This window comes from Misgurnus anguillicaudatus, chromosome 13 (assembly GCF_027580225.2).
Source record: "Misgurnus anguillicaudatus chromosome 13, ASM2758022v2, whole genome shotgun sequence".
NCBI classification, from domain to species: domain Eukaryota; kingdom Metazoa; phylum Chordata; class Actinopteri; order Cypriniformes; family Cobitidae; genus Misgurnus; species Misgurnus anguillicaudatus.
The window spans coordinates 6175228-6191359 of record NC_073349.2 but is presented as its reverse complement, the minus strand read 5'-3'; the positions used below and the strand labels follow the sequence as shown (position 1 = coordinate 6191359).

Below are 16132 nucleotides of genomic sequence, written 5' to 3'. Positions count from 1 at the left end.
TATTAAGATCCTCTGCTTCATACTTGTCTGTCTCCATTTTTTTCTCTTTTAGCCAGTCTTTGAGAAGTTTTAATGCCCATTCTGTGTTTTTTTTTTTTTTGTGTTGGCTTCGTAGCTTTCATGCTCTTATTTTGTCAAGTTCAGTCTCAGTAAGCTCTCTGTGTCTTGTCGTTGTTCTTCTATCCACTGTTTAAATGTTTTGTTTTTTCCGTACATGTTAAAATTTATGTCAAAATGTTCCATTCTTAATTGTGGTTGTCCAGTGTTTGTCACAAGATGGCGCCAAACAGTAATCTTTGTTGGCGCGGAGGGAATTTAAACTTACAAGTAGTCCGACTATGCGTTATTACTTTGGAGCGGTTATTATTTGAAAAGAACGAACCTGCAAATGTCTCAACTGACCAATCAGAATCAAGCATTCCAGAGAGCCTTGTAATAAATTAATATAACATGGCAAAGATGAATGTGCATTTTAGTGATGCACCGATGTGAAATTTTGGGCGATACTGATAACCGATATGACTCTTGTCTATTATGGTCGATGCCGATATTTGCCGATGTCAATATCTCTGTATAGAAAACACATTTTTATGAAAATCAAATAAAGACTATTTTCCAAAACACTTTTTTTTACTTTTGTAATTTATTTCCAGAAATTACTGATTGGGCACCTTTACCCATGTGCAAAATGTCATCAATTAGCTGATTTCCCTTATTCTTTGTAAGCTTCGGGATGCTTATTTTTTAAGTGGGTGATCAAATTGGTTATGTTGAACAATTTGGCCCGAACTCCCCCTCGCATCACCCGGCCCTCACGCTCATTGCATACAGCAGGGGTGTAGAGACTTTTTGGTGTGGTGATCTACTTTTAAAATTATAAAGCCGACAAGATCTACATGCTAAAAAACAATTTTAAATGCATGGACTATACTGCATATATCTCTACATTGGATTTAGGGCTGTCACCAAAAAAAATCTAGAAACAAACTAAAAAGAAAATTACAATAGTATCAGAAGCATATAAATCAGCACAACGCTGCCTCTCTCTCTCCCTCGTTCGTGCGCACACACACACACAGGGATGGGCAGTATTTCAAATACATGTATTTAAAATACGTATTTGAAATACAAAATAGTATTTTGTATTTTGTATTTTAAAGCCTTTGAAAAAAATGAAATGTAATTTGTATTTAAATACATTTAAGATGAGTATTTTTGTATTTTTAAAATACTCAAAATACTTTGAGCCAGTCAACCAGTCAGGGTGCTGTTTTCATGCATCAACTAGTTCAGACCAGACACCAGAGTTTAGGTAAGCAAATATATCTGTGCAGCTTTTAGTGGGCAAAAATTCAAATGTTGGAGTGGGAAAAAAAGCAAGAGCGATTGAATTATTGGGTTTGATGTGATTTGTGTTATTATAACTGTAGCGAAAGGAAATTCAAATTCATACTTGCACGTTGGCAGGCAGTTGCACGTTGCACAACTGAGACAGAGTGTGGAACACTGACAAATAAGCCTACACTTTTGACTTAAAGGAAAACCACCATTTTTTTATATTTTGCTATGTTCTTGCCTCAACTTGGACGGATGAATGCATGACTATCTATTTTCAAAGCATGGAGGAGGTGCACTTGGTTTGCCGCATTTTGACCTCAGCGCGCAGTTACATCTTCACAGGAGTGGTGATGTTGCTGCGCCAGAGGTTCAAGTGCTGCAAACTAAGTGCTCTTCCGCCATACAATATAGTTCTCATTTTTATTCACTTAAAAATTATGTTTTATTTTGTGCCACCATACTTACTCGTGTAACTACTCATGTAACAGTCTTTAAATGGGGAAAACATGGAAGTGTTTGGTGGCTTCTAAATTCATCCCTGTGTGGATCCTAAGGAATGAATGGAACTAGGCTAAATGGTAACACATTCATGACACGCTGTGCAAAGATAAAGTGCACATATTGAAAAAGGATAGGCATGTATTCATTCGTCTGGGTTGAGGTGGGAACATGGTAAAATGTTGAAAAACTGTGGTGTTTTCCTTTAAAGGCCCTTTCACACGTGACGCGGCAAGTGGTGGAATCAGAACACAGTTGCTGATTTCTTTTTAGCTTTGTGCAGTTGAAGCTTTGTTTACACTTTTGCAATTCGCATGGCTCTACTCTAAGGCGTGAACCTGTGGGCTCCTCAGTAAACCTACAAGACTTTTATGTTTGACGTGCTCTCCGTTGTATAATTCTGTAAATGACAGAGGACGACTCGTGAGTAATTGTTCTCAAAACCATCAAAAAGCAGCGATGAGAGATTGCCGAATAATTTGTCAAACACTCGTCTCGTGAGAAGTAAATACGTGAATTTCTTCACATATAAACTGTTTAGGTTGTGGGTGGACGACACATTAGAAAGTTTTTATGATGTTTTTATAAAACATGACTTTACTTGAAGGGGTGTTCATAAGGCTGACATGACACATTCATAATCATGACATGTGTCGTGAATATGAAGGAGATTTTATGGACGTTTATGACAACTGCCATTAAGTGTCATTTGTTCAATTATGTCATTTTTATTGCAAAGATGCCATTGTTTGAGATGTCTTTGTTATGACAACTTGACATTAACCAATACATCATAACTTGTCATGACAAGTTGACATTAACCAAGACAACATAACTGACCAGTTTTTACCAGTGATACAAATTTAATTTGTCATTAAAATGTCATTAAGTGTTAATACTAATTAAATAGTGTTAAATAGTTTTTTATAACAGCATCATGAATATTCTTCAGTTCATAATGTTTATTTGACCGAGTATTAACAATATTTGACATAGTATCAACACTTAATGACATTTAAATCGCAGTTTAATGTAATGTTGACCCACAAAGCTAGGTAGTTTCTTAAGTTTGATAATGATTGTTTATGATTTATAACAAGTTGTGCTGTATTGGTTTATGTGTCAAGTTGTCATAACAAAGATATCTCAAACAATGTCATCTTTGCATTAAAAATTACATAATTGAGTAAATGACACTTAATGGCAGTTGTCATAAAAGTGCAAAAAATCTTCATGTTCATGACACGTCATGTTATGATTATGAAGCTGTCATGTCAGTCTTATGCACACCCCTTCAAGTAAAGTGTTACCAAGTTTTTTTTTTTTTTGTAGTTTTTTATTTCCTACAGGGCAGGGGAAAGCAAGAGGTACGTAAAATAAAATGAAAGTTTCTAAGCAGTTGCACACATCTAAATGCTTTTTTGCATTCAGAAATAGACCCAGATAGATTTCAGCAATAGGGATACTTGCACTGAATCACCAATTTCACATGTATTTTGTGTATTTTCAAAATACAAAATACTGTATTTGTATTTAAATACATTTTTCCTCACAGTATTTTGTATTTGTATTTAAATACATTTTTCGACCCAGTATTTTGTATTTGTATTTGAAATACATTTCCATGTATTTATGCCCATCTCTGCACACACACACACACACAAACACACACACACAGGGCGCGTGAATCACCTCCTGCATGAAGGCAAGAATGCGATGCGATTGCATCCTGGTAAAATTTCGGAAGTTTACACGACTGAGATGCAGCGGGCAGGCATAAGATTTATAAAAACACATTTGAGAAGAAAGGCACAGCAACTCAAAAAGACTTAAGTGTTTCACAATTACTCTAAGACCATGCTAATTTCGCGCTCTGTTTTTCGAAGCTCGTGGAGGCATGGAGCAGCATGAGGATACACAGTTAACTTATGTGCGATCTACCGGCATTGCCTTTGCGATCGCGATCGACGTATTGGACACCCCATGCATACAGTGTAGCGAGGATCTTCTTCAGACACTTTTAGAAGGACCAGGCAGACGACAGAACCTGCTTCAGCACACACGTGTAACTTATGCGCTCGTGCAAAAACAAACATACTCGCCCTCACACTCACATCTCCTACACACACGTCAAATACACAGGAATTATTATCGGCCTGTTCACATCGGCCCTCTTTTGACATCAGGAACGATGCCGATTTGTAAAAAAATGACCATATCGGCCGATATTATATCGGCGGCTGATATATCGCGCACTACTACCACATTTATATATTGATTCAATAGATTTATAGCATTTTGAAAAAAAAACTTAATCAGGAAAAAATAATCAGTTTTTATAATTAATATTTGAAAATAAATTATGGATTTTTAATGTTAATATAACCTAAAGATGTTATGTTCAATTTTGTAACAGTAAATAGTGGTTTTCATCTTGTCCCTTTCTTGGTATAGAAAACACATTTTTACCGAAATTAGTCAAAATGGATTTATTGCTTTTTGGTACCAAACTCTTAATATGTCAATAATATGCAAAAGGTACAAACACCAAAGTAAACAATGACATTATCATAATTCCTCCCGCTTCGGACTCACAGCCTGTAAGTTAACTCCTGGTAGTATTGCATTGTGAGCGAATCTTTCAAACAAGGAGCGTCACATTTGCAGCTGACGTCAGAGCTTTTCAGATCAATGCGTTTAAAGAAGACAGGGATATCTGGAGCTACATAAATGTACGGTATGTGGAAAATAATGTGTAAACAGATTGTATTATACCAAATACACAAAATAACGTTGTTATTTGGCAATGAAATAGGTGCACTTTAAAAATTGTTTCTAAACACATTATAAATGTTAGAAATGTATGGCTGAAACACACCACATGTAGTACTGACTTGCAGAGTTAGATCGTTTTTTACCATTTCTGAGTTTTTTAGATGGGCCTAAAATGGCAACTTAAACAATCGAGCATCCATTCAGGTTGTAGTGATATTTGAAAGTTGAGAGAGACAGCAGATTTCCCGCGAGTAGAAATGGTTTAATTTTCGGGGGTGGGCAACAGCAGCCCTGGAGTGCCGATGTCCTGCAGAGTTTAGGGTTGGACCTCCACCCTACCCCTTATATACATGATAATGATTTAAAGGTGCAATGTATACATTTTAGCGCCATCTAGTGGTGAGGTTGCGAACTGCAACCAATGGATAATGGCGCACTCATATTAAACCCAACCGAGTGTGATTGTCCCCCCACCATACTCCCCCAGGAGCACGCACTCACACTATACATTGACCGATTCGAGTCTGCTGTTTGTATTACACTCTCTCTCTCTCCCTCTCTCTCTCTCTCTCTCTCTCTCTCTCTCTCTCTCTCTCTCTCTCTCTCTCTCTCTCTCTCTCTCTCTCTCTCTCTCTCTCTCTCTCTCTCTCTCTCTCTCTCTCGTGAAAGTGAATGATATCATCATTAAAGTGGTCTGGCTGTTCTCAGACATTTGCTCAGACTAAAGATGCATATGTGCTGCCCTCTGGTGTTAGTTATTTTACATTACACATTTCTGAAACTATAAGTGTCCTCATAGTAGAACTGACTGAATGTTTTGCTCAGCATCATGCTTGTCTAAACGTGTATGCTGTACAATATTTCTGTGTAACACAAATGCAACTGTCCATGCTTCAGAAAGCACAGGAAATGACATTTGAATTATTTTTTGTTTAAACATTATTTAACTCAAAATATAGCACAAGTTATATGGACAATTATTTAGTGTTTTGTATTCTAACTGAATGTGTTGAGAGTTACTTGAGATGTTATATGTTGACTTGCATGTGTATCCTTCACAGGTGTGTATATCCTCATTGGGGCTGGTGGTCTGATGATGCTGGTGGGCTTCTTTGGATGCTGTGGTGCCGTGAGGGAGTCTCAGTGCCTTCTTGGAATGGTGAGTAATAATTTGCACGTTTATACAACATTTACCAATTAATTGAACCTTACAATAAAATAGTACTGTTTTTTGTGTTATCATATGATTTCTGTAATTACAGGTTGCATAATATTAATGATTCATGTTTTGTTTCTCTTGTCTTTTATGGTAGTTTTTCGCTTGTCTTCTGACCATCTTTGGAGCAGAAGTTGCAGCAGGGGTGTTTGGCTTTCTAAATAAAGACGAGGTATTTCTTCAACTGGATGAATAGAAATTGTAATATTGCTGCAAACCTAAAGAAACACTTCACGCAGATATGGCAATTCTGCCATACTTGGTTTATCTTTTATATGTCTCTGATTCTCTTACTTATTGCCAATGTCAGGGGTGTCAAACTCATTTTAGGTTGAGGGTAAAAAAAAACGTTGACATGTGCACAAAACCAGGTATGCCTCATACATCTTGAAAAGTGAAGCTGCTGGCTCTTCGATCGCCTCTTGATGGCTGACTGAATTACAAGTCATAAACCCCGCCCTCTCCATTCAAACAAACAGGACTCATTTCAAATAAAAAAATCTGAAAGATGGTTCAGTTGTTATCGCGCTGATATATGTTCAGTTGTTAATTTTTGTGCTATGTTTCATTTTAGCTAGTAATTTGAAGCGGGTGTGTCGTTATGACTGACATTTGTGATTCACAGCTTCTCTGAGCGGACTCTCGGAGCTTCAAGGGAATATTGAAGATATAACTAACTATTAATTTTTTGATTTCTGTGTTATTTTACATCAAAAAAATTAGTTGTATTTAACTTACCTTATTTTAGCAAGCCAGTCAAATGAGACATTGAATTGGGCACGCAAGCGTTTGGGCGGAAGTTTGATACCGCGGGTCCACGTCCGGCCTCCACGGACGATTCCTTCTGTGCATGCCCTGGCTCCAAACTTGCATAACATGTCAGCCCCCATCATCAGACATTTCATATTCAGTTCATTACAAAGGAAATGTCATCAAATGTCATTACAATGGCATTGCTTCGTTCATCTTTTTTTACAGTCTATGGACACACCCACTGGTGTTAGGTGAAAAGCCTTAATTTAAAGTCCTCTGTATGGAAACGTAACGTAATTATACCTTATCCTCTCTGTTTTGCCAAATAATGCCAAAAATATTCATTTTGAACTTTTGTTTGAAATATATTTGTAATGAAAACTGTAATTTTGCAAAGAAAATGCTAGATTGTAAAGTATTATGCTGCGTTCACACCAGCCGCGGTAGAGGCATCAAGCGCAAGTGATTTCAATGTTAAGTCAATGTGAAGACGCGTTAACACGCGTCTGGAGGTCTCGCGGCATGAATAAGGCATTTAGAGCGGTGCGGTAGACACGATTCCGTCTAATTCAAGTTAAAAAATTTGAACTTTTGCGGAAAAACGTGCCGCGTTAACCAATCAGGAGCTTGCTCTAGTAATGACGTGATTATAGAAGCGAGCGGAGTCTCCGCAGAGTCGCAGAAGCCCCTCCCATGACGTGAATTTCCGCGTAAATGTCTCGATGACTAAAAATTTCACTCGCGGCTTTCACGTGCGAATGAAGCGAGTAATCTCAAAACTAGACTCGAATTTGATGCCTCAAACGCGGCTGGTGTGAACCCATGGTTACAGTACCTACTGTAGAACGGTTTGGAGTCAGACACAGGCATTGTGCTTTTATATCCTTCTTCCTTACATTTGTTTGACCACCAGATCAGCATCACCGGTTTCGGAGCAGTCGCTACTCTCATTTCTAGACGTTTGTGTGTAAATCCTGACCAGCCACGACATTTAAAACAAACCGTTTCTAAACTAGAACCCACTGCTGTTTGTCACATGTCGTCATCGCGGCTTAGGCCGCCTTTCCAATGCACACTACAAATGACGGTCATTCATTTCCTATGGAGAGTCCCAAAGGGGCTGCGTGAAGTGCCAACCGTCTGCGAATACATCATTTTCGGATCCGTTTTGATAGTTGGATCTTTTTTTACTTTATTAGAAACACTTAGTAACAAAAAAATATTTATTACTGATAAGTAATAAAATTATTAATTTAATATGTATATGTTATTATTTTAATCTTGTCTCCATATGTTTTCTCCAAAAAAAGTAGTCTTTGTCATATATGTATAGCTGTTTATTGTTTCATTCATTTATTTATTCCACTAAGGTAAATATTAGATTGAAGCCTCTTGCGCTGGTATGAGCTTCTTTTCCATGTTACGATTAAACTGAAACTACATTACAACTGCCACTAGGGGGCGAACTCCGACAATCGTTTCCGAATGTCATGTGCAGTGGAAAGGCGGCTTTAAAGCTAAAACTGATTCATGGCCATTTCATACACGTACACAGCGCAACCGGCGCACGGCTGCAGCTCTTCTCGCCGTATGCTCACGAAAACGGCAAAATGTTTGGGTGCACAAGGATCGTAAGAGGTCCGTCTATGTACGTTTTGCTGTGCACGCGACTGCAGTGCCCCGCCTGAAAGGATTTTTAAAATATGTATTTAATATTTATGAATTAATAATCATGCGGGCTGGATTGAACACCCTTGGGGGCCGTGTTCGGCCCATGGGCGGTATGTTTGACACCCCTGGCCTATGTGATACTTTAAAACAATGTGATAATTGCATTGAAAATCCTCATGTTATTGTAAAAGATTAATACAGATGTTTTATTAAAATTATTGTGACAATAGTTTTTTATTAATTTTTCAGATCATTTCAGAAATGAAAACATACTATAACAAATCTGACAACAACAGTGCAACCATCCAGTCGTATTATGACATTGTGAGTTCCACGTTACTTATGTTTTTACAGTACAGTTTTACAGTTTTTTCAGTCCCGGGCATATGATAAGCTGAAAACTTCTGGTTCTACCCATATTTAATGGTTTGTGTATCTTTGGTTTTATATTTTGGCAGTTGAACTGCTGTGGCTCAGCTTCACAAAGCCCCAGTTTGTGTCAACAATATACAAACAAGGTGAGAATCTTGGTTAATAGCAATGCATAATTACTTTTTGTATTTGTTTTTTTTGAATTCCACAATTAACATGGTTATCATAAAAAAATTTATTAACCCAGCAAGCAATAGCTGTCATTTCATCGCATAGGTTACCTATAGACCCGATATAGTTGCCAGCAGGTTGCGACGGAGGTGCCCTTGAGCAAAGCGTCTTAACCCCAATTGCTCCCCTCGTGCTGTAGTAACCTGGCATCCCAATGCTCCGGATGTGTGTGTTCATCACTTGCAGTGCATGTGTTTACTACTTACTGGCATGGGTTAAATGCAGAGGTCAAATATTTGGGTTTAATATGTGCCACCAAATGCGTCAAACATATAGTTTAGCTACTGTATAGTTTAGGAGTAACCCACTCCTAGCCAAAATATCCTTAAATTTAGCTACATGTCGTTTTTGCTAAAATGACTTGCGAGATATTCCATCATGTAAGCGAAGTCAACAGTGGTTACAAGCTGTGAGGTTTTTTTATTTCTAGGCTATGATTTGACTTCTTAAATTTTGTCACTGACAGGCCCAGTTTTGCCTTGTTTTAGCCTTGACGTCTGGGCTGGTTTAATGGTTGTCTTTAAAATGCACAATTGTTTGCTTGCAAAACATTTTTTTCTGTTTGTAGACAAATAAATGTGATGAGGCCATTGAAGATTTTTTCAAGAGTAAACTCTTCATCGTGGGATATGTAGGAATTGGAATCGCAGGAGTCATGGTAATGCCATTGTCCATTAAAGTTCCAAATATGTAATTTAATGCATTTGTAAGTTCACTTCACCTACAAACATCAAACGTCATTATATTAACTTTTCAGAAGCACTTTACCTGAAGGGGTGTTCATAGGACTGACACGACATCTTCGTGATCATGACATGTTTCATGAACAAGGAGATTTTATGCACGTTTATGACAACTGTCATTAAGTGTAATTCACTCAATTATGTCATTTTTAATGCAAAGATGACACTTTTAGGGGTCAAACCCAGAATGAGCGAAGACCCCTATTGTATCCGTTAGTTTTCTTTTTCTTTTTCTTAAAGGAACAGTATGTAGCATTGTGGCCAAAACTGGTATTGCAATCACAAAACTTGTGGCTAAAACTGGTACTGCAATCACACAACTGGTGGCCAATACACAACATGACAACATAAACATAAGTTGAGGGCTGCAACTCCACTTTTTAAATGACAATATCCTGGCCAGACCACTGTTGTCAGTGATATAAGTATTTGAAATAAAAATGATTTCTTAATGTATAGTGAACCGGGAAAAGAGTTAAAGACAGTTGTTGTAAATGTGAATAAATAGGGGTGTGACTAGACATTCAATTCACGAGACTTGAAAATTATTTCTTAATGTATAGTGAACCGGGAAAAGAGTTAAAGACAGTTGTTGTAAATGTGAATAAATAGGGGTGTGACGAGACACTCAATTCACGAGACACGAGATGAACGAGACGAGACAATATTTTTACACTTTTTAAAAAATCCTCAATGATTAAATAAATGAATAAGAAACTGAAATCATGTTTTTTTTAAGTTTTAACTAATCAAGGACTGTCCCTAACAATTATTTTGCAAACTGATAATGAAGTAATTTGTTATTTTTGGGTATTAAAAATAGACCAAAGTAAGCAGTAGCCTTTAAAATTACATAATAACGAAGATGCAATAATAATTGGTTCAAATAAAGTATTAAAACCAAGTTACATTAAACAACATTTTGTGGCCTATAAATAAAAAGCATTAAGTATTATAACAAATGCCTGCAGGGGGCGATAGTGGACTCGTGGTCTCGAGGACGCTATCTTCACTTTCACTTTAGACGGAGAGAAACGCTTATTTTTAGCCAAACAATGTTTAAATCCATATTAATATTTAATATATGTCCATTTCTTTACACTAGAAATGATACAGCCACTGTCATTTTTTGAGCAAGAACATGCAGACATTAAATCATGTAAACTCTGTGTGAGAGTTTAATCTGCTGAGACACATCTGACACTGATCAACAGACAAACACAACGCGTCTCAGACTTCATACGAGTTCCCAAACAAACATTATTGGAAACCCAAACAAAAAAACAAACGGAGTAAAAGACAAATATATTGCATGTGCTGTAAAAGGGTCAAATAGAAAGCTGCATCCTCCGGAGGTCACATATGCAGGTTGCATACGTCATCAAGGTTTATTGCAGATAATTAACTGAGCATTACATTCGTAAGTCGTGAGCATATTACAACAATTTGTGATTAACTAAAAAATTAGTAAACTTTATAATTGTTAATAGTCTCTAATAAGACAGTCTTTATGAAGTAAATGCAGTTTAATAATGCGACCTCTGAAGGATGCAGTCTTTTATTTGAGAAACGGCCAGCATTTCACCTCCACAAGAAATCTTGCGAGACACATTTAATCTCGTAAGATCTCGTCCTATGAATGAAATCTCCTTCATGTTCATGACACGTGTCATGTCATGATTATAAAGGGGTTCATGTCAGTCTTGTGAACACCCCTTTAAGTAAAGTGTTACCAAACTTTCATTTGACGCTTTTTCGCTGTGAATCAATGTGTGCTTATAAATTCTGTAACTATATTATAAAACCAGCAACATAGAAACAGAATTTAGTTCATGTCGTTTCTGTACATTTTATATGACCCTGGACCAAAAAATCTGTCAAAACGGTCAATTTTTTTTAAATTAGTTTGGTTTGTTAGAATAAGATAATATTTTGCTGAGATACAAATATTTGAAAATCTGGAAGCTAAGGGTGCAAAAAAACTACATATTGGGACCTTTAAAGTTGTCTAAATGAAGTCCTTAGCAACACATATCACTAATGAAAAATACATTTTCGATATATTTACTGTATAGGAAATTTACAAAATATCTTCATGGAACATGATCTTTACTTAATATCCTAATGATTTTTAGCATAAAATTTGGACCCATACAATGTTGGCTATTGCTACAATATACCCGTGCGATTTTGTGGTCCAGGGTCACATACTTGTATGTGTAACACATCATGTCTCTTTTTACAGATTATCGGCATGATCTTCAGTATGGTTCTATGCTGTGCAATCCGTAACAGCAGGGAGGTGATCTAACACCCTTATCCTTAAATGACCTTTCACCTTTGACACTTAACCTTTGCTGGACATACACCACCATTTGGGCTAAGTTCAACTCATTCCACCATGTAAACTCAGGACAAGAAAACTTATTTCACTTCCAAAATGTAGTACCGCCCACATTTCATTTACTTCATCACATCGCTGGACTGTATTTATTTATGCCTGCTGGTTAGGTGCATAGCTTTTTCATATGCAACAAAAATAAGATATCGTTTTAATACTTATTTTAATAAATCTTTTTAACATAATTTTAAATTAAAAATACAAATTTAGTGCGCACTGATGAGGTCTCCCTCGAAACCAAAAGCTTTGCATGTAAACGCTTGTGTGTTATTCTTGGCAGTTACTGTGTGGCGTCACATGTCAGATAAAAATATGATGTAATATGAAGCCAGGGGTTCTGTGGCATGCCCATGGCAAGTGGGTTTAATGATCTCTTACCCAGAGACACCAACAAAACAGTCTTTTACATCACAGAGACATTCCAATACAGAAATCGAATGTTTTACATGTGCAAACTTGCGTGACGTTTTCTTGGATCATAAGTGACAAACATATTATTCAGTAAACTCTTTTAGGTTTGGTTTACCTAGAATTTATCCATACTACATTAATAAAGTGTAGCAAATAAACTGTTTAGTGTTGGGATTCATGCGAACACATTACATTACAGATGAGATGATCAGGTTTCTGTCGAGGTTTCTGCAGTTCATTTGCATACCCATAATGGTACAGGCCAGTAATATCATTGGGCTTGTTGAAGCCAAATCTTCTCATATACATGGCAAATTTTTTGGTGTAGAGTTTCCTGGTTATTTTACTTCCGTAACTAAATAAAGACTCTACACCAAAGACGCCCTGTGCCTCTTACTTGCATACTGGTGAACCTGAAAACTGAAGGACGGTAAATAAAACGAATCAGACAAAAATATAAAACTTCTGAATTGGTAAATGTTTGATTCTTTTAGGGTAGCTGACATCAAATTTCAAGTAGCGAGAGCTGCGTTTTGCAATGTGGCTTAAAATTATTGAAATGTTTATTTTAATATTGTCCAGTTGATCACATATTAAAGGTGCCGTAGAATGTAAAAATGTATTTACTTAAAACTCAAACACGATTGTTTACTCATTTTTATGTAAACCTTGTGCATGCAAAAGACCGCTAAAAAACAGGCCAATCTCAACATAACACCAACTGTGACGTTACAGTCATGATGTATACCCTCATTATTAAATTATACATTAAATTAATTACAATATTGTTACAATGCTAAAAACAAAGTTGTGGCTGCTGAGTTAGCCCTATATGCTAGTTAATGCTATATGCTAGCGTTTAGCCTGAAGTTCTACTATTGACGTTACAGTTACATTTTGCAGGTCTATACTGGAAAAAAACACAAACTTACCACTCAGAAACGTCCATTAACAATCTCCAAACTATTTATTATTCCTCAAATTCTGTATATTTGTCGGATACAGGCTCAATCATAAGATTTTTTTACATACACACAGAGCTACTGAAATGAGACGCTCTATGAAACAGCCAATCAGAGCAGAGCTCAACATTATTATTCATAACCTTTCCAAATAAGGTAATAATAGACCATTTCATCCTGAGGATAAATCCTAGGGTTGTAAATGGACATGTAAAATTTTCTCTGAAAAATTTTGTCACTTCTACTACATAAATTCTATGTAGATATCAGAGAATAATTTAACATAATATTCGATGCATTCTTTGGCACCTTTAAGGTTGAAAGTGTGACATTTTTCCACTATTATTGTGTGGCAAAATTAGGATTTCTTTTTAAATGTAAACATTGTTAACTTTTTACAGCACCCAAAATACTGTACAGCATAAAAACTTTGCTTTAAAGCAGCTTCGAGTTATAAATGAACATTGCCACAACTTGAGCAGAAATTGTCTAAGTCCTAAAGTTTTTATTTAATGAAACATACTGCATACATATCTGTGCAAGGTTTGTAAGGTCCTGTTTACATTAGTGCATTTTTGTTTTAAATTGTTTTTTTTTTTTATTAAAAATGATGTTTTTCTATAAAGGCGTTTCACAAAAGATCTCTATCCACACTATACACGACTGTAAATGCATGAAAAATGACCATTCATGCACACTGGGCATGCACGAGCAAGCGTTAAAGCGCTTATTGCTCTAATAATAGCTTGCCTCTTGCGCATGTAAAATATAACACGGCGTTATAACGGCACAGCGGCTTTTAGCTTTTTTGTATTGAATTTCATAACCGAGCCTCTGGCATGAATTTATACTGCACGTGACGAAAGCGGACAGGCAGCTAAAATGGAGTGCTCACAAGGCTATATCCATCAGGATCACTGATCTATATAAATGACTGGATTGCGCATGACGTCACACTTGTGAAGCCACCGCGCCGCCATGTTGGTATACCCAAACATTCTATTAAATCAATGGACGCGATCAGATTTTAATGATAAAACATCACTTTACTAGTCTTCGTTTTTATATCTGAAGTTACCCTGTACATTATTACAACACAAACGTCCTAAGCATGTACATAGTTATTTACTGAAAGTTGTACATTTTAGTTTTTAATCAGTTATTATACATTCATCTTCATTACTGTATAAAATCAGCAGACAAACCGCAGCATATTTAGTATTAATGACGTACGTGCTCATTCTGAAATCTATATAAATAATAATACTTTGTACCGTATTTTCATGCAATAATTTGCTGGTTTTATGTTATCTAAACTTACAAGTTACCTAAATTTATTTAGAGAAATAACGCTGACCGTGTAGCTAAATTTCAAAAAAAAACTTTATTTATACCCGTGTCATTAACAGAACGCAGCAGACACACTCACCTTAACGGTTTTTTATAAATCCATTTTCCTGCCCGATTGAAACATAAACATTGCAAATAACATCAGAATTAACAGTTAATTTACGAACACATATCCTAAAAATAATCTTGCGTGACTGATACGCTGTAAAGCGGGTGAATTTAAAACATGATTTTGAATGGAAGTCAATGACACCCTCTGCCGGTTGGGTATACCAAGATGGCGGCTCGAACTCTGCGCTGGCTTCACCTCACGCTGTTACGTTAAGCGTTCTATGCGCAATCCAGTCATTTATATAGATCAGTGATCAGGATACATTTAAAGAACAAGTTGGTATGGCGTTTATAATCTGTGACAATAGCTGGTGTAGTACTATTTTTATTTGTAGTACTGGTGTTGCATTATTTGCGGCTGGTCATTGTCATCTTTCGGTAGCATAATGGTCATATGATAACTTGACGATCCAGGGAAGAATACGCAATGATCCATAAGACCCAACCAGGAAGCAAATGTGGGCACTCACGCTTTTGTTTACATAAGTGTCCGGTTAGGTCCAACTTCACTGCATTTTCAAACTGAAACAGGGTCTGCAGTTTTTATGTGCATTGAAAACTCACGAGTAATGTGGATGCCAGGCGTAACCGTAACAAAAGTAATGCGGTTTAAAATGCACTAATGTAAACGCAGTCTACGCTTTCTGTAGTTATAGTTATCATAAAGATTTGGTGTGTGGTTAATGTGTATAGAGGCGGATTCGGTCAGTGTACAGTATTTTGTTATGTATATATTTGATTTTAATATTAAAGTGCAATTTTTAATTTATCCTAAAAGACAGTTTCATATTTTGTTAAGTTTTTTTATGTAGAACGTGTTATATTATTATTATTATTATTTGTAATTTATAGAGGGGAAGCCGTTAGTTGGTCAGACATTTCTGCTGGTGCATCACTGCTGAAGGGCATTTAAAGGTTAAACGGTAGTCTAAATTACAGTAACATAAGAAAGAGTGTCAGGCATCTTAAAAGTGTTCACATTTAATGTTGCTACAGATCTGTATTGTCCTAATAGCAACAAACAACTCAGTTTAATTGTATTTGTTCAAAATGTAAAACAGCATGAAGTGTAGCTTGTCATTAGAGGCTTTGTTGTAAACAATGTCTGTGTGTTATTCCTGCTATTTGTGTAGACAATGTAGAAATGTTGTGTACTGTAAACACAAATATCACTGCAGGTGTTTGATGTTGATGTTCATAAATTGTGTGTTTAATTTATTTTGATAAATTGAGTCAAAACAGCATTCAGGTTTCTCAGGAACATTGCTGCATGAAAACAAATAAACTGTCGTGAAATTTC

The 16132-nt window shown here is 36.3% G+C and overlaps 1 protein-coding gene across 1 annotated transcript in view; it reads left to right on the top strand.

Moving 5' to 3' along the window:
• The window catches only part of tspan2b (tetraspanin 2b), a 51323-nt gene extending 35191 nt beyond the window's left edge, over positions 1-16132 (top strand). The window contains exons 3-8 of the mRNA XM_055188494.2: positions 5673-5770; positions 5925-5999; positions 8501-8575; positions 8710-8769; positions 9423-9512; positions 11843-16132. Of these exons, the coding sequence (XP_055044469.1) occupies positions 5673-5770; positions 5925-5999; positions 8501-8575; positions 8710-8769; positions 9423-9512; positions 11843-11908 (464 nt within the window). The 3' untranslated portion in view covers positions 11909-16132. The remainder of the gene's footprint in view (positions 1-5672; positions 5771-5924; positions 6000-8500; positions 8576-8709; positions 8770-9422; positions 9513-11842) is intronic.